The sequence below is a fragment of the Bos taurus genome, chromosome 2, assembly GCF_002263795.3.
Source record: "Bos taurus isolate L1 Dominette 01449 registration number 42190680 breed Hereford chromosome 2, ARS-UCD2.0, whole genome shotgun sequence".
Lineage (NCBI taxonomy): Eukaryota > Metazoa > Chordata > Mammalia > Artiodactyla > Bovidae > Bos > Bos taurus.
Window position 1 is genome coordinate 127,223,900 of NC_037329.1, and position 27,311 is coordinate 127,251,210.

At 43.6% G+C, this 27,311-nt stretch overlaps 2 protein-coding genes across 7 annotated transcripts in view; one reads left to right on the top strand and one right to left on the bottom strand.

The window, feature by feature from the left end:
• Positions 1-206: 206 nt before the first annotated feature.
• Positions 207-27,311, bottom strand: part of MTFR1L (mitochondrial fission regulator 1 like) — a 29,682-nt gene continuing 2,577 nt past the window's right edge. For 3 of the 6 annotated variants that reach the window (XM_005203092.5, XM_005203095.5, XM_015460100.3), the window contains 6 exons: positions 26,377-26,520; positions 25,867-25,971; positions 23,000-23,109; positions 22,305-22,516; positions 20,728-21,049; positions 14,336-15,878 (listed from right to left, as the gene is read on the bottom strand). In XM_005203092.5, the coding sequence (XP_005203149.1) occupies positions 15,773-15,878; positions 20,728-21,049; positions 22,305-22,516; positions 23,000-23,109; positions 25,867-25,971; positions 26,377-26,391 (870 nt within the window). In that variant the 5' untranslated portion in view covers positions 26,392-26,520 and the 3' untranslated portion in view covers positions 14,336-15,772. Of the gene's footprint in view, positions 1,819-2,194; positions 6,877-14,335; positions 15,879-20,727; positions 21,050-22,304; positions 22,517-22,999; positions 23,110-25,866; positions 25,972-26,376; positions 26,521-27,311 lie in introns of those variants that run through there. The other 3 variants (XR_009496785.1, NM_001034332.2, XM_059892638.1) reach the window with 3 other exon arrangements.
• On the top strand, positions 1,560-13,996 carry AUNIP (aurora kinase A and ninein interacting protein). The gene is made up of 3 exons (NM_001083742.1): positions 1,560-1,737; positions 11,319-11,460; positions 12,926-13,996. The coding sequence occupies exons 1-3, from the start codon at positions 1,654-1,656 to the stop codon at positions 13,771-13,773; spliced, it is 1,074 nt and encodes a 357-aa protein (NP_001077211.1). The 5' UTR covers positions 1,560-1,653; the 3' UTR covers positions 13,774-13,996.

Genomic DNA, 27,311 nt, shown 5'->3' on the forward strand with positions numbered 1-27,311 from the left:
GGGCCTGCTCATTGTGTTGGAGGAGGTTTTCAGGGGGAGCTTGGGGGTGGGCAAAGGGAGGAGATCCTGTTTTATCTTTGCCTGGGGGTGGGCCTTATTTACTGTATATGGGAACTTTGTTTTGATAGGAAAGGTGAGGTAGTTTTATTACTAAATAAATATTAGACGTTAAAAGAATATGTTTAAAATATATAATTTGACAAATATTTCATTTCTTGGTCTTTTAATCAAGGAAGATCTTTATGTATTGCCTTTTCCCCAGTACATAAGCAATAAATGGCAATATATGTACAGTGAAGGAAAATTAGGAAGTACAGGTAAGAAAAGCAAAAAATCTTGAATGAATAAGGAATATCACTCCACTGCTAAAATATCCTGTCGTGCATATATTTTATCTGTGGAGATTGTGGTTATGTGTGCGAGCATTTTTATATTTCTGAGGACTTAGAACAATGCTAGGCACGTGTGTGTGTGTGTGTGTGTGCACGTGCTGCTCAGTCGTGTCCTACTCTTTGTGACCCCATGGACTGTACCCCACCAGGCTCCTCTGTCCATTGGATTTCCAGGCAAGAATACTGGACTGGGTTGCCATTTCTTTCTCCAGGGGATCTTCCTGACCCAGGGATTGAACCCCCATCTCTTGTGTCTCCTGCATTGGCAGGCAGGTTCTTTACCAACTGCACCAACTGGGAAGTCCAGGTGCATTTCTGAGGGGCTTTCAGAATTTGCAAAGTACTTTCACAAACCTTGCTTGATCCTCTTTAAAATTCAAGGCCACACAGTGAGTACTGAAAGCTAGTTCTGGACTCCAGAGTTTTAGTTTTCATTCTACTTAACGTTTTCTAAATCCTTTCCCATGAGGTTTCCTAGTTACACTTAGTTTTTTGTTTTGAATTACAAACGTAATCCGTTTAAGGTAGTGCTGAGGACCCCAGCTATGGAGTTGGCAGACCAGAACCTCCTCTCCTCTTTTTGAGGTGTTCCTAGGTTTTCCTAGGCTTCCTAGATGTTCCTTGGCTTCCCAGGTGGCGCTAGTGGTAAACTCACCTGCCAATGCAGGTAGGCCATAAGAGACACAGGTTCGATCCCTGGGTCAGGAAGATCCCCTAGAAGAGGAAATGGCAACCCACTCCAGTATTCTTGTCTGGAGAATTCCATGGACAGAGGAGCCTGGTTGGGTACGGTCCATAGGGTCGCAAAGAGTCAGATACGACTGAAGTGACTAAGTATGCATAAGAACTCAGCGATAAGACAAGGAAAAGCTCTGACGGTTATGAGTAAGAGAGTGCAACTAACTCAAGAAAAAGAAAATGCATATTCCTTGTGCAGCGTCGCGAACGCGTTCACACAACACAGTTCCGGAATACAACTTTTGGATCAGAAAGCCAGAATGAACTTGGCCTTGGTAATCCGCTCCTCGCCTCACAATTGTCCTGGTTAAGGCGTAAGACTGCAGAGCTGGGGAAAGGGGGCGGGGCTTGGTCCGGGGCGGAGCTGACGCTGAGGGCGGTGCCTGCGCCGGGGAGGTCGCGGCGTAGCTCCGCCCCCATCGTTGGCGGGAGATCCGAACGTCTGCAGAGTCTCTGATGGCGGTTGCGTGAGGTAGCTCGAGCTTCCAGCGGGTGTCCCGTTGGCTTGGTCTTCTCAGCGGCTATGAGGCGCAGAGGCCCGGAGAAGGAGGAGGAGGCCTGCGGCGTGTGGCTGGACGCTGCGGCGCTGAAGAGGCGGAAAACGCAGGTGGGTCGTTGCAGGGGAGAGAGGGTGGTTCAGGAGGGCCTAGGGGCCCAAAGGCGTGTGAAGAGAAGCGTTTGGGTGAACCTGGAGATGGTGGAGATAGAGTCGGGGGGCGAGAACGAACATATTTAGCAGTTGAGGGGAGAGAGGGGCCGGAGTCTGAAAAAGGCTGAAGAATGGGATTTGGGAAGGGTGGAGAGAAGAAAATGGGGTAGGAAGGCTGACAGGCAGGCTGTGTGGGGCGGCATGTGAAGAGGCTGGGACAGCGAGGTTTCGAGGTGAGAGAGAGTTTGGAGAGAAAATCTGCTTGAGGAGCGAAATGGAGCAGACAGACTCCTTAATGTAGAATCCCTGCGAGAAGGTAGCAGAGGCTCAAGTACGCGGAGGGGTGGGTGCGTATGCAAAGGGAAGTTCTCGCCGGGAGGGTCCGCTGCCCAGAACTGGTAACTTCAGGGGGGAAAAAAAATAGAAGAAAGGAAAAACAGAAAAATAGTGAGCATCCACTGATGTCACATACTGTATTAAGTATTTAATATGTATTATTTGTATCATCATCTTTATGAGAGTAAGGAGACTGCCGCCGCCGCTAAGTCGCTTCAGTCGTGTCCGACTCTGTGCGACCCCGGAGACGGCAGCCCACCAGGCTCCCCCGTCCCTGGGATTCTCCAGGCAAGAACACTGGAGGGGAGGGGAGGTTAATTAAGCCAGGTTCAACCAACTAGGAGAATTGGAAATCAAACACAGGTTTGGCACATATGCAAGATTCTGTTAGTCATTACAAAGAAACAAAAGTATGAGAGAATAATATTTACTGTTTATTGAGCATTTGAAGCCGGACATTGTGCTGAATATTTCCAACGAGTTATTTTGTTTGGTACAGTTCTATGTAGTAGTAATATATGTAATGTATGTAGTAATATGTTTAACGTATGCAGTGAAATATCTAACATTTATAACCTTTCCCTGTCTCAGAGGCCACAGCTTTCTTGGGTATCCTTCCAGAGATAGTCTGTGCATCTACAAGCAAATGCATAACTATTCTTTTAAATAGTAGCATCATATATGTTGTTCTGCAGCTTGCTTATTTCACTCACTGTATCTTAAGGATTATTTCATATGGCTCACAGAAAGCTGCTTCATTCATTTTAAGGACTACATAGCATTCTGTTATGAAATAGTATCCATTATAAGCAATAATAATGTCTTAGTCAGCTGGGCTACCATAACAGAATACCATAGACTGGGTGGCTTAAACCAACAGAATTAATTTTTTCATTGTTCTGGAGGCTGGAAGTCTGAGATCAGGGTGCCAGTATGGTTGGATTCTGGTGAGGACTTCCTGGCTTGAAAACAGTTGCCTTATTCTTGTATCCTCAAGTGGTCTTTTCTTGGTGTGTATGTGTGTGTGTAGAGTGAGACAGAGATATATGTGTGTACTTGACCTGAGGCCACAAGAAGGCTAGTGTTGCTGAAGCAGAGTGAGGCAAACAGGAGTAGATGAGATCTAAAGAGTGTGGAGAGCATAGGTGGCCAAATAATGTCATGTCGGTATTAGAGCCTCAACATACGAATTTTGGAGTACACGATTCAGCCATTGCAAGTATATATGTGCTGTGTTTAGTTGGTCAGTCACGTCCGACTCTTTGTGACCCCATGGAATGTAGCCCGCCAGGCTTCTCTGTCCATAAGGATTCTCCAGGCAAGAATACTGGAGTGGATTGCCATGCTCTCCTTCAGGGAATCTTCCCAACCCAGGGATCAAACCCAGGTCTCCCGCTTGCAGGCAGATTCTTTACCCTCTGGGTCATAGGGAAGCCCGCAAGTATATATAGTATTTATGTTTACCAGTCTTTTCTTGATAAGAAGCTGTCTCTGCTACTGCTGCTAAGTCACTTCAGTCATGTCCGACTCTGTGACCCCAGAGACATCAGCCCACAAGGCTCCCCCGTCCCTGGGATTCTCCAGGCAAGAACACTGGGGTGGGTTGCCATTTCCTTCTCCAATGCAGGAAAGTGAAAAGTGAGAGTGAAGTCGCTCAGTCGTGTCCGACTCTTAGCGACCCCATGGACTGCAGCCCACCAGGCTCCTTCGTCCATGGGATTTTCCAGGCAAGAGTACTGGAGTGGGGTGCCATTGCCTTCTCCAGAAGCTGTCTCTAATCTTTTGCTATTAAAAACACTTATGAAATGAAGAGTTTTATACACACATCCTTTTGTACATATGCAAATAAATCATCTGCAGGATCAATTTCTAGAAATGAGATAACTCGTTAAAGAATGTATATTTTTAAAATTAAGAACATGAAACATGTAACCTTGTTTAGTAAATACAAAAGTCTCTTTCTTCTATCCAGTGGTTAAAATATATATCACTTCAGAAATCTGAAACGTATTTCCTGTAGCACAGGAGTTCTCCAGAGAGAGTCTGTGTCAGCCTTATATTTTTTGTTGACTATGTTTGTTGAGCCTGGTAGGCTGCAGTCCATGGGGTTGCTAAGAGTCGGACACGACTGAGAGACTTCACTTTGACTTTTCACTTTCATGCATTGGAGAAGGCAATGGCAACCCACTCCAGTGTTCTTGCTTGGAGAATCCCAGGGACATGGGAGCCTGGTGGGCTGCCGTCTCCGGGGTCGCACAGAGTCGGACACAACTGAAGCGACTTAGCAGCAGCAGCAGCAGCAACATTTTTGTTGAATTAGTAAAGTCATCTTGCTTCCTTGTCAACTTTTTTGTTCTTCTCTAGTATGTGAATGAGTATGCTCCAAAAATAGGAGTTTTATCATATTATAGATAGAATGGTGACCTTTTCCCCCACATATAGGGGAAACGGCTAATTAATGGGTGGTAGGGAAATAAACGTATTTATCAAAAATGACCAAAATACGCAATGGGTGTTTTTTACTTCTGGAGTTAGGAATGAGCCTCTCATACTTTTAGAATAAATACATTCTTGATTGATGTGAGATGGATGGGAAATCTGTGTACCAGTTTAATTTAGAAAGAGAAGCAGAAGAGAGCTAAGAGAGAAAAAGGGATTACCCCTCAGGGAAGAGGAGAATCAATATTTATTTCTATGTCTGTAACTCTGACACTCCAAGTCACACCTTTTCCTTTGATGATGTTATGATGAAAACATTTGTCTGTTGATCTGGTGCATGGCAGGAGTCCTCTCTCCAGGATCTCTAGGCCCTTTCCTCTGATTTCTGGAGGCCTGGACCTTATGACTGTAGTCACTGACGCCATTATTCCTAAAGATACTTTTATAAACATTTGTTCTTCCACTAGTTCCTGTTCCTCTGATGTTAAGATTTCCAGCCCAAAGCAAAGTCCTAAAGATTCCCTTTTACAGGATGTAGAATCCTGCTTCTTCCTAGATTAGCTATACAATAGGCCTGAATGAGTTTTAATGTCAAGTGTCAATGAAAAATTAATAGTCAATTTAAGAAAGAAAGGGAAAATTTTATTTGGGCCAGCTTGAGGATTATAATCTGGGAGACAGTTTTTCAGAAAGCTCTGAGGACTATTCCTCCTATAGAGGTCAAGGCAAGGTTATATTAGTTTTTGAGATAAATGATTATATATGCAAAGTAATAAATTGAATTTACATAGGCAGGAGGAGAAGGGGACGACAGAGGATGAGATGGTTGGATAGCATCACTGACTCAATGGACATGAGTTTGAGCAAGCTCCAGGAGTTGGTGATGGACAGGGAAGCCTAGTGTGCTGCACCTCATGGGGTTGTAGAGTCGGATACGACTGAGCAACTGAACTGATTATGAAAAGAACATCTTTTTTTGGTGTTAGTTCTAGAAGGTCTTGTAGATCTTCATAGAACCGTTCAGCTTCTTCGGCATTAGTGGTTGGGCCATAGACTTGGATTACTGTGATATTGAATGGTTTGCCTTGGAAATGAACAGAGATCACACTGTCGTTTTTGAGATTGTACCCAAGTACTGCATTTCGGACTCTTTCGTTGACTATGGGGGCTACTCCATTTCTTCTAAGGGATTCTTTTCCACAGTAGTAGATATAATGGTCATCTGAACTGAATTTGCCCATTCCTGTCATAGCTTTTCTTCCAAGGAGCAAGTGTCTTTTAATTTCATGGCTGCAGCCACCATCTGCAGTGATTTTGGAGTCCAAGGAAATAAAATCTGTCACTGTTTCTGTTGTTTCCCTATCTATTTGCCATAAAGTGATGGGACCGGATGCCTTGATCTTCATTTTTTTAATGTTGAGTTTTATGCCAACTTTTTCACTTTTCTCTTTCACCTTCATCAAGAGGCTCTTTAGTTCTTCACTTTCTGCCATAAGGATGGTGTCATCTGAATATCTGAGGTTATGGATATTTCTCCCTGCAATCTTGATTCCAGCTTGTGCTTCATCCAGCCTGGCATTTCGCATGATGTACTCTGCATAGAAGTTAAATAAGCAGGGGGACAGTATACAGCCTTGACGTACTCCTTTCCCAATTTGGAACAAGTCCGTTGTTCCATGTCTGGTTCTAACTGTTGCTTCCTGACCAGCATATGGGTTTCTCAGGACGGAGGAAAGGTAGTCTGGTACTTCCATCTCTTGAAGAATTCTCCACAGTTTGTTGTGATCCGCACAGTAAAAGGCTTTAGCGTAGTCAATGAAGCAGATGTTTTTCTGGAACTCTCTTGCTTTTTCGATAATCCAACAGTTGTTGGCAATTTGGTCTTTGATTCCTCTCCCTTTTCTAAATCCAGCTTGAACATCTGGAAGTTAACAATTCACTTACTCTTGAAGCCTAGCTTGGAGAATTTTGAGCATTACTTTACTAGCATGTGAAATGAATACAAGTGTGTGGTAGTTTGAACAATCTTTGGCATTGCCTTTCTTAGGGAATGGAATGAAAACTGACCTTTTCCAGTCCTGTGGCCACTGCTGAGTTTTCCAAATTTGCTGACATATTGAGTGCAGCACTTTCACAGCATCATCTTTTAGGATTTGAAATAGCTCAGCTGGAATTCCTTCACCTCCACAGCTTTGTTCATAGTGAGGCTTCCTAAGGCCCGCTTGACTTCACATTCCAGGATGTCTGGCTCTAGGTGAGTGATCACACCATCGTGGTTATCTGGGTCCAAAATGCAGTACTTGGGTACTTTTTATTGGCCATCTTTGAAAAAAGACAATTACAGTTTTTTGTAGTTTTCAGCAAATTCGAAAAAATTGGGGCTATTATTTCTAAGTATATTTTCTGCTGTCTTTCACCTTGTTTTTTGGAATTCTTGTTATATGTGTGCTCCATATTCCACAGACCATTAAGAATTTATTCTTCTCAGTTTCTCACTCTGCTTCGTTTTGGATTGTTTATATTGTTATAACTTCAGGTCCCACTGTTTTTTTTTCCTGTAGTCTCTATAATCTATTAAGCCCATCTACTGAATGTTTCATAACTTCTATTTCTTTCATTATTTTCACATTTTCCTGTAAATGCTTGAGCATATTTAAAGTTTGCTAATTCTGTCATCCTTTATATGTATACACACACACACACACACACACACACATACATACATACGGGCCTAACAGGTCAGCTTGCAGTTCCCTGGATCTTAGTTCCCTGACCAGGGAGTGAACCCAGGTCCTCAGCAGTGAAAGGGTGAAGTCCTAACCACTAAATTGCCAGGGAGTTCCCAGTCATCCCTGGTTTTTCTGAGTCTGTTTCCATTAACTGATCCCCCACTCCACCCCCACCTCCCCATTATGGGTTATTTTCCTGCATTTCACATATCTAGCAATGTTTTGTTGGGACTTGACCATGGTTCTACATTGCTGGGGGTCTGGATTTTGTTGTCTTTAAAGAATATTGAAATTTGTTTTGGCAGGTAGTTACTTGCTAATCACACTGCTCTTTTTTTTTTTCTAAAAAGTATTCATTTATATTTATTTTTGGCTATGTGAGTCTTCATTGATGCATTGACTTTTCCTCTAGTTGCAGAGTGGAGGCTACTCTAGTTGCGGTGTGAGGGCTTCTCCTTGCTGTGGTTTCTCTTGTGGAGCAAGGGTTCTGGGGTGCACAGGCTACAGTAGTTGCGGCTCCTGGGCTCTAGAGCACAGGCTCAATCAGTACTTGTGGCGCATGGGCTTAGTTCCTTGGCATGTGGTATCTTCCTGAATCAGGAATCGAATCCATGTCTCCTGCATTGGCAGGTGGATTCTTTACCACTGAGCCACCAGGGAAATCCCAGTCAGCTTGTTTTTAAGCTTTGTTAGGACTGGTTGGTTCAACAAACATGAACTTGGGGAGACTCTGGGTGATGGTGAGGGACAAGGCAACCTGCTGTGCTGCAGTCCATGGGGTTGCTAAGAGTCAGACATGACTTGGTGACTGAAAAAATAGCAGGACAGGTTTGGAATAGTTTTTGTTCTGGGGCCAGTTTAGAATTGCTAAGGGGTGATCCTTCTAATTCTGCTAAATGTCCCTGATGTTAAAAAGGTCTTTCTAGGAAGAAATGTGTCTTTAGGTCTTCCATCCATTTTTTGATTGGGGTTTTTTTTTTTATATTGAGCTCCATAAGCTGTTTGTGTATTTTGGAGATTGGTCTTTTGTCTGTTGCTTTGTTTGCAAATGTTTTCTCCCATTCTGAGAATTGTCTTTTCATCTTATTTATGGTTTCCTTTGCTGTGCAAAAGCTTTTAAATTTAATTAGGTTCCATTTGTTTATTTTTGTTTTCATTACTCTAGGAGATGGGTTGAAAAAGATCTTGCTGTGGTTTATGTCAGAGTATATTTCCTATGTTTTCCTCTAAGAGTTTTATAGTGTCCGGTCTTACATTTAGGTCTTTAATCCAAGTATCATATATTAACACATATATGTAGAATCTAGAAAAATGGTACAGATGAACTTATTTCCAGGGCAGGAATAGTGATGCAGATGTACAGAATGGATGTGTGGACACAGGGATAAGGTGAGGTGGGATGAACTGGGAGATTAGGATTGACATACATACACTACCATGTGTAAACCAGGTAGCTGATGGGAACCTTCTGTATACTACAGGGAAATCAGCGTGGTGCTGTGATGACCTAGATGGGGGCATAGGGGTGTGGGTGGGAAGGAGGTCCAAGAGGGAGGAGTTCTATGGCTCAAACAGTAAAGAATCTGCCTGCAGTGCAGGAGACCTGGGTTTGGTTCCTGGGTTAGGCAGATTCCCTGGAGAAGGAAATGGCCACCCACTCCAGTATTCTTGTCTGGAGAATTCCATGGACAAAGGAGCCTGGTGGGCTACGGTAAATGGGGTCACGAAGAGTCAGACCCAACTGAGCAACTACCACCTTCACTTCTCACTTAGTTGTGCGGCAGAAACTAACAACACTGGAAAGCAGTTATACTCCAATTTAAAAAAAGTGTTTCTACGTTGGCTAGTGAGAACCCTCCCAGCTCTGTGTGAGCTCTAGAATTGTTCATCTTGTGCTTCCTGGCATTTTTTGTCTGACCTCATGGGGTTTTGCCTACCACACAGGTGGGTTTGTTTTCAGTAATGAACTGAAGGGCTCTCTATGTAGATTTCTGGATGTGCTTCTCTGTGCTGCAAATCCCAGCCACCTCATCTTTCCCCAAATTCCAGTCTCAGCCTGCTCAATTCATCAAGATGGCAGTGCTCTGCCTGGGTATCTCTCTACATACAATGCAGTCTGACAAGTGCTACCTAGGGCGACCCAGGGTTCACCTTATTTTTCCTGCTTTCGGGGATCAGTCCTGCACTGCCTGTTATCCATCATCCAAAATCAGTTGTTTCTATATCTGATTCAGTTTTCTAGTTTTGTATGGTGGAAGGAAATACTCCATACTAATACTACAAGTCTATGAATTTTATGCCCAGGATTTTCCAAATGTTAAAATGAAGTCAACTTTGGGCTAGAATTAATAATTTGGTTCAAATTTCAGGCCTACTTCCAAATTGGTACATTGTTGTTGTTCATTTGCTAAGTTGTGTCTGGCTTTGCGACCCCATGGACTGCAGCAGGCCAGGCTTTCCTGTCCTTCACTGTCTCCTGGAGTTTGCTGAAACTCATGTCTATTGAGTTGGTGTTGCCATCCAACTTATGTCCAACCATCTCATCCTCTGCCATCCCCTTCTCCTCCTGCCTTAATCTTTCCCAGCCAGGGTCTTTTCCAATGAGTCGGCTCTTTGCATCAGGTGGCCAAAGTATTGGAGCTTCAGCATCTATCCTTCCAATGAATATTCAGGGTTGATTTCCTTTAGGATTGACTGGTTTGATCTCCTTGCAGTCCAAGGGACTCTCAAGAGTATTCTCCAGCACCACAGTTTGAAAGCATCATTTCTTTGGCACTCAGCCTTCTTTGTGGTCCAACTCTTACATCCATACATGACTACTGGAAAAACCATAGCTTTGACTATATGGACCTTTGTTGGCAAAGTGGTGTCTCTGCTTTTTAATATGCTGTCTAGGTTAGTCATAGCTTTTCATCCAAGGAACAAGTGTCTCCTTGTCAAGTGGGCCTTAGGAAGAATTACTACAAACAAAACTAGTGGAGGTGATGAAATTCCAGCTGAACTATTTCAAATCCTAAAAGATGATGCTGTTAAGCTGCTGCACTCAATTATGCCAGCAAACTTGGAAAACTCAGCAGTGGCCACAGGACTGGAAAAGGTTAGTTTTCATTCCAGTCCCAAAGGCAATGACAAAGAATGTTCAAACTACTGTTCAAATGTGCTTGTTTTGCATGCTAGCAAGATAATGCTCAAAATCCTTCAAGCTACACTTCAAAAGTACATGAAACTGGTACATGGATATTGGCAAATCTCATTCTTTGACTTTCACAGCCAAATTGAATATAATCCTACTTTCCCTACTGTTTGGGCATTCCACAACAAGCAAATGGAAACAAAACCAAGTCACAAATAAAGGAGCATGGGATGAGTGTAAGTGTAGTGAGATTTGTGCTGCTGCTTTGCTCCTCCTCTTATTAACAGCCAACTATTATTGTTGTCTGAGAATTGTGTAAGCCTTTTTTATATCAATCAACTCACCAAATCCTCCTAACTGCCCTGTGGGCTTGGTACTGTTCTTGTCTCCATTTCACAGATGAGAATGATACAGAGATCGAACAACTTCTAGAGGGTCATGCAGTTAATAGGCTGTGGCAAAACTGGTGTTGATTTGAGCAGAAGCTGTGTGACTTGGGAGCCATGCTGTTAAACCACTATGTGACTATTTGAAAACTATTGAAAATGAATCAATTGCTGCTGCTGTAGAATCATAAATTATCTTTAAGTATAAAGGAGAGAATATCTTCTGTGGAATCCCTTCAACAGATCCTGTTTGTTTAGTCAGCCTGCTGATTTCCACGGGGAAGCACAAAGAATGGGCTAGAATTGGAATATATGATTCTTGAGGAAAAACAGATACCATCAGTATGGCAGAAAACGGTGGAAGGAGAGGTACAGCCAAAACTAGAGAAGCGTATATGTGGAGTCCAAAAGATCTAGTGTGGTTCCAAGAGGGCAACTGCTGTTTATTGAGTCTTTCCTGTCTGAGCTGTCTTGATATTAATCGTTTCTATTATTCTTTTTCTCCCCTTCCTTAAGACACAGTTAATCAAGTCAAGCACCAAAATGTTAACACTCCTTCCTGGAGAGAGAAAGGCTAAAATTTCTTTTACTCAAAGAAGCTGTCCATCTGCAGGCACTCGGCAGACCAGCATTGCTTCCTTCCTCACCTCGCAGCAAGGTATGGTGAGCACACTGAAAGCAATCAGGGTGCGAAAGGGAGTGCACGCATTCTTCCAAGCTGGAACATTTACGAGAAGTGGTGTCACCAGTGCTTTGTGTTAAACTTAGCTGACTTATTAGACAAGTTATAAAGCACAAGAAAACATCGTCTTTTGGAAAGCAATATATACGTGCTTTTACAAACATGCTTTTCTGGTTCTGTTTATCACAGTCTAAAATTAAAATATTGGTCTTCTTTGACAGAGCAGTGAGGAAAGGTATACTTGAGGGTTGGGGGTGGGGAGCCATTAGTAAGGTATATGTATTAGTAAGGTATATGTCTTGGATTGGCCACAGTTAATAGTCTGTATAAGATTAATTGATAATTTATATGTCTATATGAAGCTTCTCAAATTAATCAAAGTTCAAAGGTGTTTTTTTCTTAGCTTGGCATAAAGTTGGCTTGTGTCTCATCATTCCTTGGCAATTCTTTGTTCACATGTTCCTCTTTGGGGACCAGCTGCCTCAGAGCAGGCTGGGGCTTACAGAGCAGGATTCTTGTCAGTTGAAGGGTGCTGGGAAGAGTTCTAATTCTTGGTGCCATTCCCAGGACTGCTTTGCCTAAGCCTTCAAAATGCTTTCTCCCTACCAGAAACAAAAACTTAAAACGATCTTTTGCTTTAAGCAACGAGTGCAGATTTTTTCAAAACCACTTTCCAATTCGAAATTCTTGTATATTCTATATAGTCTGTATTGAAATCTTAGAAAAAGTTGAGAACGCTTTTAAAAAATAATTTCTGTAGTATATTTCTTGGAGAAAGAAGAGTTATCAGCTTTGTTTATAATTAGATCTTGGCCTCATTTGTGGGGGAGTAGGAATTTCATGTTACATTTATCCTTAAGGCAGACAGGATCCATTCCACACCTGATAAAACATACAGGCTGGACACTAATAGTTTTTTTAATTGTCCTTTCTACTGATTGACTTAGCAAATAATTGTATCTTTATTCCATTTTCCATGAATATTTGGGGAGCGGGAGACTTACATTCTGTCAGAAGATTTCTGAGTTGGCTGGTTAATGTGATCTCTGAGACTTTACAAAAATGGTATATACTGAACATGTTTCTCAAAGGATAATATCCAGGAGTAATATTTGGCCAGCATCACTATTCAGAAGAAACTACATGTTAAATAAAAAACAAAAGCAAAACTGATCTTCCCTATTGTGTTAAACCAACCCATAACACGAAAATGTGAAGAGTAGGTTGTGGTCTGATTATATGCCATGTTTATTAGGTAGGTCAAAGCAAGCACCCATATATTTTGAGAAGGGGAATATAAGAGCTGTGTTTTAGACTAGAGATTGAAAGCAGGAAGGTCAAAGGTAGTATGGTAGCTGATACTGATTACAGAAAAAGCCACCTGAATCCTACTCAGGTGGAGTTTTCCTGCAGAATAATATTTGTTCATCTGTTTTACTAGGAAAGACAAATGGTGCTGACCAGAGGAGTGTTTCATCTCATACAGAAAGTCAGACCAACAAAGAGTCTAAGGAAGACGCAACCCAGTTGGAACATCTGACCCAGGGCTTGCGGGCTGACTTCATGGCACCCCCTTTAGCCACTTCAACCCCTGCAGACATCCAGGAAGCTAGACTTTCTCCTCAGTCTCTCAAGGCTTCTTGCCAGCATGGAATAGGAACCCCATACTTGACTGTGCCATGTTTGTTCCGGCCTGATACCTCAGTCTGTGCTGGAGCGAGTAAGGCCTCACTGGCCTGCTCCTTCGCCCACGACCTGGAGAGTTCTTGCTTGCTGGACCAAAAAGAGGGAGAGGATTCTTCCTGTGAAAGGGAATGGCTTCAAGGATCTAAGAAAAATAATTATCAGAGTGTGGAGAGACACAGTAAAACAACTGGGCACAAGGGCCATCAGCTCTTGGATAAGACTAACTTGGAAAATGTGTCTGCCAAAAGAAGCAGGCAGGCCCCTGTCCTTCAAACATACAAGGATTCCCGGCGCGGAGCAAACATGAAAGCAGTAAAACAAAGCTCTTGCCCTATTCCTGGGTTTTCCTGGGACAGTGAAAGGAATGACAAGGACTCCTGGAGTCAGCTTTTCACTGAGGATTCTCAGGGCCAGCGGGTCATTGCCCACAACTCTAGAGCTCCTTTCCGAGATGTAACCAACGACCAAAATCAGGGCTATGGGCGGGTCCCTAATAGCCTTTGGGCTCAGTGCCAGGACAGGACCACCCAGTTCAATCTGCAGCCTGATTCGCTCTTTACCCAGGACTCTGAAGGTAATCAAGTTATCAGGCACCAAGCCTAAATGTCTTTGTGAGGGTTTGGGTGTTTGGTTCTAAAAGTACCTAGAAATGACATATAAGAAAACATCTTCAGGGGGTGAGTATGTTTGAGGAGGGGAATGTAAGATTTTCGTTTTAGAAAGGTCTTTCAGGAGAATGATCTTTGGTGGGAGGGAAGCATGGGATGAGGCTGTCGTTATTGAGCATTTTGTGTCAATAAAGCAGGTGGTACCACTTGTTGAGACAGTGTGACTGGCTTCATGTCTTGCTCTGAGGATGAGGTGGCTGGTGAATTCCCTGCGTGAGTTGGGAAGCACGGAAGGTGAGCACGGAAGGGGCAGGGCAGGTACTCATCCCTCCACTAGAGCCCACTACGCAGCCTGCACAGAGGGACCTCTTTGCCCTTTTAGATGCTTCTGACTTGGAAGCTGCTTCTTATGGATATGTGTTTTTCTAATCTTTGGCTGTAATTTTACCCATTCAACCTAAGCTTGTCACCATTATTCTTGACTTTTTTGAGTGATGAGGCAATTCTCCCAGACCGGGCATACAAGGACAGGGAGGATAGACAGAGAAGTAGAATGATTAGGTAGTTTTGTTATTTTATTTTTGTGGTAACTTTACAGTACTTTAGGATTATATATGTTTAAACATCTCCCTGAAAAGGGCTGACTTATAATGATCTAAACGGGAGAGAACCCCCTTTGAAAACTATGAATCCAAATAAATGACTGTTTACAAAGCTGGCTCTGATGGTAACTAAAACATTACCAATTTCGTTTTTTTGAAAAAGCAATGTTCCGTCACTGCCATGGGTCTGATCTGAACACAAATCCAATCTGATTTGTGTTCTATTCAAGACATCATCCACCGGGCAGCAGTTTCCCATGTTGCAGGTATGGTACGTAGGAGGCTTAAAAATAAGCCTCTAGGGGGCAAGCGTGCAAGTTATAGGATGGACTGGCTTTAAGAAGTTAAGTGTTTCTAAAGGGAACAAGAAGCTCCCTAGGTAAGAAGCTTCCTCCTATAAAGGCAGGAACCTGTTTACAAAAGCTCATATACCTTGAAATTAATAGGAATTCTATACCTGTAGGGGATACTGGGTGGTCACAACTCAAGAGATGGACACAACCAATGCAGTATCTCTCCACATCCTTCCTTTAATGTCAGGTAATACTTCAACCCAAACACACAGCATACATACTGTAGTGAAAAGGACCTGAGGGCATCTGAGTCATGCATGGTATAGTAAGTACAAACCTCGGCACCAAGCAAAGGAGCTGTCAAGGGCCTGGAAGATTCACTCTTCATTTCTCTTTCCTGCTCGGCTTAAAGTCCATGGAAGAGAAAGAGCTTTCAATCAGTGGAACCAATGAGGCATCAGGGCCTTGGAGGGTAGATTTGGTTGTACAGTATTACAAAATATATTTAAGAAAAAAAACAGCCCAGGCCTCCCAGCAGTATCCCAAGCCTCAGCTGGTCCAGTGGCCCAACCTCTACATGTAAGTGTTAAGACAGGGAAGGGGGAGAGAATGATTGCTGGGCATTGGTGTCAGTTCATGATGGAGCAGCATAAGATTTTCCCTGCCCTGTGAATGTGCACATACATTTATAGCCCCCTCCCCTCAGCCCTGCTCTGCTGCAAGGAAGCGGCTGAGAGTGATTGACAGCTGGGCACAAAGTGTTCAGTGAGACCAGTTATGGGGTCTAGTGCAGTGAAGTCAGTCTTTCATTTAGGACCTACTTTCACACAGGAGAAAGGAAAAACCAGAAAGTTCTATCTCACCCTTTAAATTGAGAGATTCCAACGCATATAATTACCTGTGTCTCAGCTCAAAGCAGTCCTTTAGCTTCTAAGGTTTGAGTATGGAAAACATATAATGCAGCTCTTCTTAGTCCAAGCTCTAGCTTTCGGCAAGACTGTTGCAGATTTCTAACTGATAGGCAGAAACATCTGCGGTGAGGGAGGCAGCACTGAAGGAATTCCAGGAGCGTGAGACTGAGTTGTAGAGCTGAGTGATATCAGTTCCCTTTTCTACTGATATCTTCTTCCTTCAGAGCAAACTTCCTCCTTAGGACCTCAGAGATAAGAACAGCAGGATCTTCCTCCTTCAGTGAACTCCGGCTCCTAGAAATAGAATAATAGCTTATGTTTATTGAGTACTTTGGTTTTTCCAGTAGTCATGTATGGATGTGAGAGTTGGACTATAAAGAAATCTGAGTGCTGAATTGAAGCTTTTGAACTGTGGTGTTGGAGAAGACTCTTGAGAGTCCCTTGGACTGCAAGGAGATCCAACCAGTCCATCCTAAAGGAGATCAGTCCTGAGTGTTCACTGGAAGGACTGATGCTGAAGCTGAAACTCCAATACTCTGGCCACCTGATGTGAAGAGCTGACTCATTTGAAAAGACCCTGATGCTGGGAAAGACTGAGGGCAGGAGGAGAAGATTGAGGGCAGAGGATGAGATGGTTGGATGGCATCAGCGACTCAATGGACATGAGTTTGGGTAAACTCTGGGAGTTGGTGATGGACAGGGAGGCCTGGCATGCTGCAGTCCACGCGGTTGCAAAGAGTCAGACATGACTGAGCGACTGAACTGATTTAGTACTTATTCTGTCCTGAGCAGTGTTTTGTGTGTTGGAATACAATCTTATTTAATCCTCACAACACTCTTACGAGGTAGAAGCTATTACAATCCTTTTTTACCAATGAGGAGATTGAAGCACAGCAATGTTATGACTACGCCCAAAGTCATTAGTCAGTAAGCGATTGAGTCCAGAGTTTAAAACCAAGCTTGCAGATCTCATCTTTTAATTAGACATGGTTTTACTATTTCCTGCAATGGCTATAAAATGTGGGCAAAGGACCATTAACCTGTTGGTATTGGCCTGTCATGGCTAAGCTTCTGATCCCACCTTCTAGCTCTATCTTATAAGCAATCCAGAATTTACAGTTAAATGTTCACATTTTAAGACCCATGGGAGCAAAACCAGTTCCAGATTAGGGTAGGTTCAATTACCTGATAACCTCAGGTATCTTCCCGGAAAGTAGTTGCTTGAAATCCTAGTGAACTTACATATAATCCTCATGAAGGCATTTTAGTGGTCATTATGCTAGATATAAGGGCTAAGATTATTATTAAACCTCGAAAACCAAACCAAGAGGAACTGCCTTCAGTCTGTCACATTTCTGAACCTTGAGGACAGGACTACTTTCCCATTCTTACTCATCAACCCAGCTCCTCCTATCAACAAAGGAGAAAAGATCCCAGGGCATGAGTGAGAGAAAAGGCTTAGCAGTAGGGGATCATAGATCTAACTGGTACAAGAGGCAAGTGTAAGCAAGTTGGAGAGTCAGTCTATAAAATACTGATCAGAAGAAGAAAGCAGCAGCAACTGAATTTGGGAATGCTGGAGATCAAAGAACTGGGGGGGTCTGTATGACCAGCCTGACTAGGGACAGGTAGTAGGATCCACTACCAGCACCCTTGTCTAGTTTTCAGAAGAAAATGGGACCAGAAAACAAAAAGGGATCTTGTGTGAGGTGAGTCACTGTCCCTTTAAAAGTAACTTTATCATTTCAGGAGGCAGCCCTCACCTCCCCAGCCCTGAAAACAGCTTTTTTTTTAAAGGCAAAATAATTTTTAATGGCATAAATGAATAAGCAAACAATGTACAACGTCTGAGCCCTAGTTAACTCATGTGTAGCTACAGATTGATTTATCTGTTTGTAGGTTCACAGATGGGTTCTGTAACTAGGACGCTTAACAAAGGATAATTCTGAAACGTAAGATTTACACGTCTGCAGATACTGGCTTCGGAGAAGGCAATGGCACCCCACTCCAGTACTCTTGCTTGGAAAATCCCATGGACGGAGGAGCCTGGTAGGCTGCAGTTCATGGGGTCGCTAAGAGTCGGACACGACTGAGCGACTTCACTTTCACTTTTCACTTTCATGCATTGGAGAAGGAAATGGCAACACACTCCACTGTTCTTGCCTGGAGAATCCCAGGGACGGGGGAGCCTGGTGGCTGCCATCTATGGGGTCACACAGAGTCGGACACGACTGAAGTGACTTAGCAGCAGCAGCAGCAGCAGATACTGGCTTATTTGCATCCACCGAACAATTTTTCTTTATTTTTTATTGAAGGATAATTGCTTTACACAATTTTGCTGTTTTCTGTCAAACCTCAACATGAATCAGCCATAGGTATACATATATCCCCTCTCTTCTGAAGCTCCCCCATCTATCTCCCCACCCCACCCCTCTAGGTTGATATACAGCCCCTGTCGAGTTTCCTGAGCCATACAGCATACAGCCATACAGCAAATTCCCATTGGCTATCTATTTTACATATGGCAATGTAAGTTTCCATGTTACTCTTTCCATACATCTCACCCTCTCCCCATGTCTGTAAGTCTATTCTGTTTCTCCACTGCTGCCCTATAGATAATTCTTCAGAACCATTTTTCTAGATTCCATATATATGTGTTAGAATACGGTATTTATCTTTCTCTTTCTGACTCACTTCACTCTGTATAATAGGTTCTAGGTTTATCCACCTCATTACAACTGACTCAAATGTGTTCTTTTATGGCTAATATTCCATTTGTGTATATGCACCACAACTACTTTATCCATTCATCTTCGATGGACATCTAGGTTGCTTCCATGTTTTATCTATTGTAAATAGTGCTGCAGTGATCACTAACTCCCGGAGTTCACTCAGACTCATGTCCATCGAGTCAGTGATGCCATCCAGCCATCTCCTCCTCTGTCATCCCCTTCTCCTCCTGCCCCCAATCCCTCCCAGCATCAGACTCTTTTCCAATGAGTCAACTCTTTGCATTAGGTGGCCAAAGTACTGGAGTTTCAGCTTTAGCATCATTCCCTCCAAAGAAATCCCAGGGCTGATCTCCTTGCAGTCCAAGGGACTCTCAAGAGTCTTCTCCAACACCACAATTCAAAAGCATCAATTCTTCGGCACTCAGCTTTCTTCACAGTCCAACTCTCACATCCATACATGACCACAGGAAAAACCATAGCCTTTGACTAGATGGACCTTTGTTGGCAAAGTAATGTCTCTGCTTTTGAATATGCTATCTAGGTTGGTTATAACTTTCCTTCCAAGAAGTAAGCGTCTTTGATGGACAGGGAGGCCTGGCGTGCTGTGATTCATGGGGTCAAGGAGTCGGACACGACTGAGTGACTGAACTGAACTGAACAATGGTGTATGATACATGTCTCTTTCAATTTTAGTTTCCTCGGGGTACATGCCTAGGAGTGGGATTGCTGGGTCATATGGTAGTTTTATTCCTAGTTTTTTAAGGAATCTCCATACTGTCTTCCATAGTGGCTGTATCAATTTACATTCCCACCAACAGTGCAAGAGTGTTCCCTTTTCCCCACGCCCTCTCCAGCATTGTTTGTTTGTAGACTTTCTGATGAAGGCCATTCTGACTGGTGTGAGGTGATATCTTGTATTTTTGATTTGCATTTCTCTCATAATGAGCAATTTTGAGCATCTTTTCATGTGTTTGTTAGCCATCTGTATGTCTTCTTTGGAGAAATGTCTGTTTAGGGCTTCCCCCCACTTTCTTATTGGGTTGTTTGTTTTTCTGGCATTGAGTTGTAAGAGCTGTTTGTATATTTTGGAAATTGATCCTTTGTCAGTTGTTTCATTTGCTATTATTTTCTCCCATTCTGAGGGTTGTCTTTTCACCTTGCTTATAGTCTCCTTTGCTGTGCAAAAGCTTTTAATCACGTCCCACTTGTTTACTTTTATTTCCATTACTCTAGGAGGTGGGTCCTAAGAGAATCTTGCTTTGATTTCTGTCATCGAGTGTTCTGCTTGTTTTCCTCTAATAAGAGTTTTATAGTTTCTAGTCTTACATTTAGGTCTTTAATCTATTTTGAGTTTATCTTTGTGTGTGGTGTTAGGAGGTGTTCTAATTTCATTCTTTTACATGTAGCTGTCCAGTTTTCCCAGCATCATTTATTGAAGAGGCTGAAAACAGCTTTTTAACTGCATTAAAAAATACAGCTGCACACCTGGCCTCTGGACTTTGAGGTTAAGATGTCAAATATTTCAATGCCCAGAATCTACATTTAAATAAACACTTCTGGTATGTCCCATGCAGTAGAGAAACACTGCAGGCAGATGACTCTCAGGCTGGAGCTCCAGGGCTTCTCTGCTAGATGAGTTTCTCATGGTAGGTATTTCCCAAATCCCCTCACACTCCCATCAGAAACACCTAGAGTTCTACTCCTTGGGTGTTCTGCTTTGGTAAGTTTAAGGTGTATTTTGAACAAACCCAAGCAATTCTGATCGGCAGCCAGAGTTAGGCAATAGGCATCTCAAAAGCTTTGTTCGTAAATCTGTGTTTCCAGGGTTGGTTTGAATAATGGACCACTATTTAAAGGGAATTCTCCTTCCACCAAGTCTACTTTTTGAGATACTAAAATAACTATTATGCAACTGTACTTTGAAGGATGGGGCACAGGGACAGTTATTACTAGCAGTATGAGAACTGGAGTGGTGAAGCCTTGCTGGAGGACAGAAGCTGGATTAGATGAGCCTTCTTATTAAACCTCTGTTTAGTAACATTTGGTTGGGTTAGATCATCCCAACCAAATGTAAAGTGCTGCTCTTTTTTCAAACTGGGGTCTCCAGGCACTAGCAAGCGGGCAGCAAGCTTTGTGAATGAAATTACACATTGCTACTAATGAGGATTTACTATGTAAGTATTTACTTTCTATTAGATAATTGGCCACAGGCAACTTAAACAGTAGGGGATTCAGTGGCTAAGACTCTGAGGTCCCAATGCAGGGGGCCTGGGTTCAATCCCTGGTCAGGGAACTAGATCCCACATACCACAGTGAAGATCCCATATCCCGAGTGGCATAATGAAGACCCAGCACAGCCCCCTTTCCCGCCCCCCAAAATGATCATCATAAGCTCCTTAAGGTATACTTACAGGTCTTGGCTCTGCTTCATCCGGTGGAAGTCCTTTAGGATACCCATCATATCTGCAAAGCTGCTGGCCTTGGACAGAGAGACGCAGTCATCCTCTTCAGATGAGCTGCAGGTAGCTTTGTGTTCTGGTTTGCAACATTCAGGGCTGGCAGAACAAAGCAGGGGGACTGATGGAAGCTCAGGGACCTCTATCTCGGTCTCCTCGGTGATGTCACTAATGACAAAGGAAGTTGTAGAGTGGAATGAGGATCCAAAACAAGGTAAGGGAGAAGAGACATTTGAACTTCCTGGAGATAAGAAATCTGGCGTTAATGAAGCCGAAGCTGAAAGAGAAAACAATAGGCATGGATGGACATTGGGGCTAAAATACAGCAGTTACATCTCCCCACAAGCACTGCCTACCAAATATTCATTTCCTGGGCTGACACCATGACATTCTGGGTTCCTCCACTACCTTCCCCTCTCAGGATCTCAAGAAGATGTAGCAGTATTATGCTTTTCCAGTGTTCAGAAGGGCAGAAAAACCCACCCCATAAAGGCCTTGCTTCCTAAAAGCTCCCATTTTGCAGCGGGCAATGGAATGACAGCATTCTTTAGACTGAAGCAATAGTGTAGAACCATGGCCTGATTTTGTCCTTTTCTCTAACTAGGCCAGTGCTTCTGACTGTGCTCCTTTAAATGCAGCTATCTGTGACTGGAAGAACTGTTCTACAGACAAAAACCAGAATGGTGATAGTTCTCCCAGTTCCCAAATTTTAATGGAGAGAATTTCCTCAATTTCTAAGTTTCTAGGGAATATTTTTGGATTTTTCCTAAACTACTTCAGCATGTCTCTTGGATGATTAAAAAAAAATGTAGCGAACAAATATAAATGGAAAATTCAAGTCCATTTTCTCTATAAAACTGCCACATGAGAGAATTAAATACATAAAAATTTTCAAAGAGAGAACCATGATTTTCACATGTTCTACCAACTGACAAGGTTTGGGAGCTATAACTTTTGAGTCAATGAGTAGCAAAAAAGTGAGAATGGGAGGAATATGAGGGTTAAACACTGAGCATCCTGGGAAAGATCCACCCGTTGGTATTTCCTACATCTGGTCAGCCCATCCATTCCCAGTGATTCTCCCTTAACTGCAGACAGAAAGGCTGAGGGATGGAGAGGTGGTCTCTGGTAGAAAGTCAGAGTGCAAGGAAAAGGAAAATATGCTTATAAAGGGAGATATCTCTCAGTGGTGGGGAAAACTTATTTCTCATATTGAAAAGGAAAGCCACTGAGCACTCATGGAAGACATGATCTTAAAAGACATTTGGAAGAGAGGTGGTTTTTGTGGCTGAGGGAGGGAATCTGCCTGGGGCCCCAGATTAAGTGAAGATTTTGTTCCTAACCCAACCAGTCTGCCCCAAATGGCTGACAGAAACCATCCAAAGATTATATAGGCTAGCCAGGCTTTAGGGCAGTCCCAGAGCCCTAGACTCCAGTACCCCCAAATCAAGGACCATTCTTATCCTTATCCTGTCCAAAAGCTAAACAAAAACAAACAGCCTGCTATTTGGTCCTGGCTCAGGGGCTCCTACCTGCATCAGCTGCCACTATTTTGGCAATCTGGCTGCGCAGGTGGCTCAGCTCATCCTGCAACTCGGTGGTACGGCTGAGGGCTGGCAGGGCTGGCTTCTTCAGGGCCAGGAGCCTCTCCTCTGACCCACGCAGGTTGGGCACTGAGGCATTGCGCTGCATGACAATCAGAGGGCTGGGCTTCCAGGTGTGCCTCAGGGGGCGTGTATCGCTCCTGGACCAGGGAGAGAAAAGTGTCAGAGACATGGGCCACTGCACTGCTTCCAAACTTCCTTCATACACTCCTGCAAGAGTTACATAGCTAGACTTCCCTGGTGGTCCAGGGATTAAGAATCTGCCTGCCAATGCAGGGAACAGGGTTTCACCCCGATCTGGGAAGATTTCTCATGCTGCAGGACAACTGGACTGTGTGCCACAGCTACTGAAGTCCATGCCCCTAGAGCCAATGCTCCACAATGAGAGAAGCCACTGCAATGAGAAGCCTGTGCATAGCAACTAAGACCAAGTGCAGCCAAAAATTAAACAAATAAAGGAGATTAACTTCCTTGCTCTTAAAAAATAAAAGTAACACAGCCAGGTTCTACTCCCACTCCTAGCTCTCACTCCTGTTGCCCTCCATCTCACTCTTCTTCTGCCTACCACCTCATCTGTGAAGAAGCTTTTCATTCCCCAGTTGGCAGGCTACTGCCTCAGCTACCTGACCCGGGCATAAGTCTCCTCTTCATCTGCAGCAATCCAGGCGATGTCAGCCAGGGTAGGAACTGGGGGCACATCCCTCAGACACAGGTCAGAGATGTTGGGCAGGGTCTGTGGGGAAGGAAAATTCATTAACATTTACTGCCATCGTGATGAGACAACTGGAAACTGGGCAAAATACATAGGGGAACACCTAATCCAGCACTGGGTGTAGGAAGACTTCCTAAAGGATGTCCAGTTGGAAGCAGTTTGAATAAGAGGCCAGAAGTAAGAGTCTATGAGATTACAAATAATTCAGCATGGCTGGAACAGGAAGGATAGAGTGGTGGGGAGTTGGGAGAGATTGGGAAGTGAATTAGGAGCTTTGAAATAATGAGCCATTGAAAGGTCAAGTAAGTAAGGATTAGATGTGAGCTTTTAAAAGATTACTCTGGCTACGGTTTGGAGCATGGATGGGAAGGTGGAGAGCAATCATAAGATTTTACCGGAAAAAAAGAGTCACACTCATTTGTTTAAGTCTTACCTGTCATGGCTTTTAAGCTATAACTGCAGAAGTAAGTAGCTGTAATGGAGACCGGTATGGCCCAGAGCCTAAAATATTTACTATCTGGTCCTCTGCTGACCCCTGGCTAGAGCAAAGAAGTCTTCAGTGGGACTGGCAAGAGTTACTTTTTTAACAGAGATGCCCACTGTCTAGCTTTCTGGTTGTGAGAATACAGGTGCAAGGACATGGACAATCTGTTGTACCAACAGGAGATTTCTCCTGGCAAGCTCTTTACAACACCTTTGTAGCATATTGGGATCTACATGTTATAGCAACACAGTCAGAAACAAAGTTGATAATTTGACTATTTAGATTTAAATTTTAAAAAATGGCTAATTAGACAAAAGGAATCGTAATGTAGTTCCTTAAAATAGCTCCTCCACCCAAATGAACAACTAGGGAACAGGGAGATTGCGTGACACCATGTTAAATGAAAAATTAGGAAGGTTCAATTATATTCTGACTGTTTACAACAAAGAAAAATACATGCTTAGAAAAAGACAAAAAAGAACTAAAATGTGTGTCATGACTATGTGATTACAGGCAACTTGTTTCCCTTTTTTCATAATTTAATATTTTCATATGGATAAATTAAAAAATAAATCAATAAGATTCCCTTAAAAATATTTAAGGTAATCAATTTACAACACAGTTTCTCAAAAATCCACCTGTATATGAGTTAAATTCAGATGTTTCTGCTATAGACTGTTCAGTAGGTAGATCCGGAACTGATAGCTCTGACGTTTTGATAGGGAATCTGGGTCTCACAGACGTGAAGTGATGCTCCAAGGTTACAAACGAGCTAATGACGCAGGCGTTAATGCTAGGATGGGCCATTTAGGGAACGCCTCCATTGGCTTTCCTTGATTAGCCAGAAGGCTCCTCTGCTATTGGCAATTAAATGAATTAACAAATAAAAGTACTTAGCACAGTGCCTGGCACATAGTGTGGGCTCAATAAATGTAGCTGTTTATTACTGGTATTACTAATACTACTTCTGCTCTGTGGGAGCCTGTGCCCTTGATTATCTGCCCAGGAGCATCCAGCCAAAGGACTAGAGAGGCTATAGTCAAATGTGGGGGCAACCATAACTGATTCATGCTTCCAAGCTGTCCTTCCCTGTGTTCCTGAGGCTTGAGGCAGCCAGGGCCACATTCAGCCCTAGGCAATAACTGGGTCAAGAGACAACACCCTGCACCAAACCCCAAACCCATTCCAATTCAGACTCCAGATAAGCTCCTACACAGTTTGCAGCTCAGCATCTGATATACAAACTCAGCTCCTTCATTTTCAGGCACATATTTCTGTCTCCTTTGTGTAGGCAGAAAGCTGAAGTAGTTCTTTTGTGTTCCAGCTCCCCAAAGGCACAGACCTTAAGCATCTAACTTGGAGCTGATGCTTAATCATTAGTTCTTACAGGGAGGCAACTAGGACTAACAAATGCTACTTAGCTTTCCACTGCACAAGGGAGTCTTACTCACCTGGGTCAGACAAGTCTGTGCTATACTGAATGCTAAAGGCCCTTTGGGCACAGAGGTGAGACTGAAATAGCCCAGTAAAGGAATGGCTAAACTTGGCTAGAAAAGAGAGGATGAGGAATAAAGACATAAGGGAAATACTGTAAATAGGTAGCTAAGCAGGGCAAGCCTTAGGCTAGTGAAGAAAAGCAATTTAATTGTTAGTCGCTCAGCTGTGTCCGACTTTTTGCGACCCCATGGACTGTAGCCCACCAGGCTCCTCTGTCCATGGGATTTCCCATGCAAGAATACTGGGTGCCATTTCCTTCTCCAGGGATCTTCCTGACCCAGGGATCAAACTTGGGTCCCTCACGGTGCAGGTAGATTAGATTCTTTACTGTCTGAGCCACCAGGGAAGCCCTGAGTGACAACACCATATTAAAAGAAAAGCAGAGTTCATCTCAAAATCACACACAGCACTCAGTGTTCTGTGAGGGGACCTGCCAGGGTTGCAGGCACACACCTTAGAGCACAGACATGGCTAGTCTAGAGATCCAGTTCAGCAGGGGCCTTTGGCCTACTCTGATACACTGGATTGCTGGAGCCTGATGAAATTTGAGTTGCTTAGCAGAGGCATCAAGGATGCAATATGATTAATTTATGAGCAGATTGGGAGCTTGACTTGTGGTCACAGGTTTGTGTGCAATCAGGAAGCCACAGTGACCAGCACACATTAAAAGCAGTTAAATATTTTTTGAAAAATGAAGACGATCAGGAAAGCAACCTGTCTTGCAACGCCGAGTCTGGGCCACAGAAGCAGCACCACTCTCCCATACGCTCTGGGCCACTATTTTCCAGCTCACTTACCTCAAAGGATGCCCGGGGACATGGCTTCAGGGGCAAGTTGGTCCCAATTCGTCTCACTACACTTCGAGCAGCGCCATGCGGCTTATTTTGCCAGATTGGGATGGTCTAAAGCACAGAGAGACAGCCACAACCTCAGAAAAAAATCCAACTGCTGTCCCCATCCTCTCCCCTACCTTCCCTTTAGCAGCAACCTTCACCTTGGCCAGATACATAAGAGGACACCTGCTGTTGCTGAGGCACAGTAAATGCTGGGAGGATCCAGAGAAAAGGGTGAGGAATTAGCGGCCCTCCCTTCCCACTACACAGAGTGACAGAGACACACTGACCCCCTAACTGCCCCAGCATCAGTTGGTTCTGCCTGGAAGGAGGGGATGGAAGGCAGGACCCTTCAATTCCAAGCCTGGGTGGGGGAAGAGTTAACTTGAGGATCTCAGAACTTCCTATAGAACTTTTAGCAGGTCTAGTGCTTAATCTTCCCCATTACACCCTTGCCTTGGGAATGCCCCTTACCACATTGGCTTCCATTCCTGACGTTTCAACTGGCTCCTGCACTTGAAGGACAAGGCAGCCACCGGGCAGCGCTAGAGGCTTGAGGAGGCAGGGAGTGTGATGCCTTCATATCAGGCCATCTTAAGGAACACCAGACTTCTCTTCCTGTGAAACAATCCCCACAGGAGACTCAGTGGCTACCACACAAGCCCCACAAAACCAGGCCCTACAGTGTTAATCGCTCAGTCGTGTTCAACTCTTTTCGACTCCATGGACTGTAGCCCACCAGGCTCCTCTGTCCATGGGATTCTCCAGGCAAGAATACCGGAGTGGGTAGCCATTCCCTTCTCCAAGGATCTTCCCAATCCAGGGTTCAAACCTAGGTCTCCCACATTGCAAGCAGATTCTTTACCATCTGAGCCACCAGAGAAGCCCATGACTAACAATGAGGCTTCTCTGACGTTTCACAGGGGAAGAAAACCAGCCAAAGAGGCTGTGCTCACCCAACCATGGCTTCTACAAATCCAGACCCTTAGAGGTTCTATTTCAGATGCACCATGCTGGGAGCCTTCCTGAGTCCTTAGGTTTCCTGAGGCAAAACTTCTAAAGAATATATATGTATAATTGAATCACTGTGCTGTATACCCAAAATAAACATGATGTTATAAATGAACTATACTTCAATTAAAAAAATTTTTTAAGTCGGTAAGACTAAAAACAAACTTCAATGTAAATAGAATCCTTTGGTAGATAAAAAAGCTCATGGGAAAAGTAGAGTGTAGGTGCCATCCAAGTCCAACATTCATTCCTGAGGATAAGATATAAAAAAAAAGTCCAGCATGTGCCACCCAGCCTAGCACTGCTGGACCACTACACCGGGCAGATGTAAAACAGACAACAGGAGAAAGAAGCCAGTTTGGCCAAAGTCACTCTACCGGGCTACTGGGGAAGAGCCA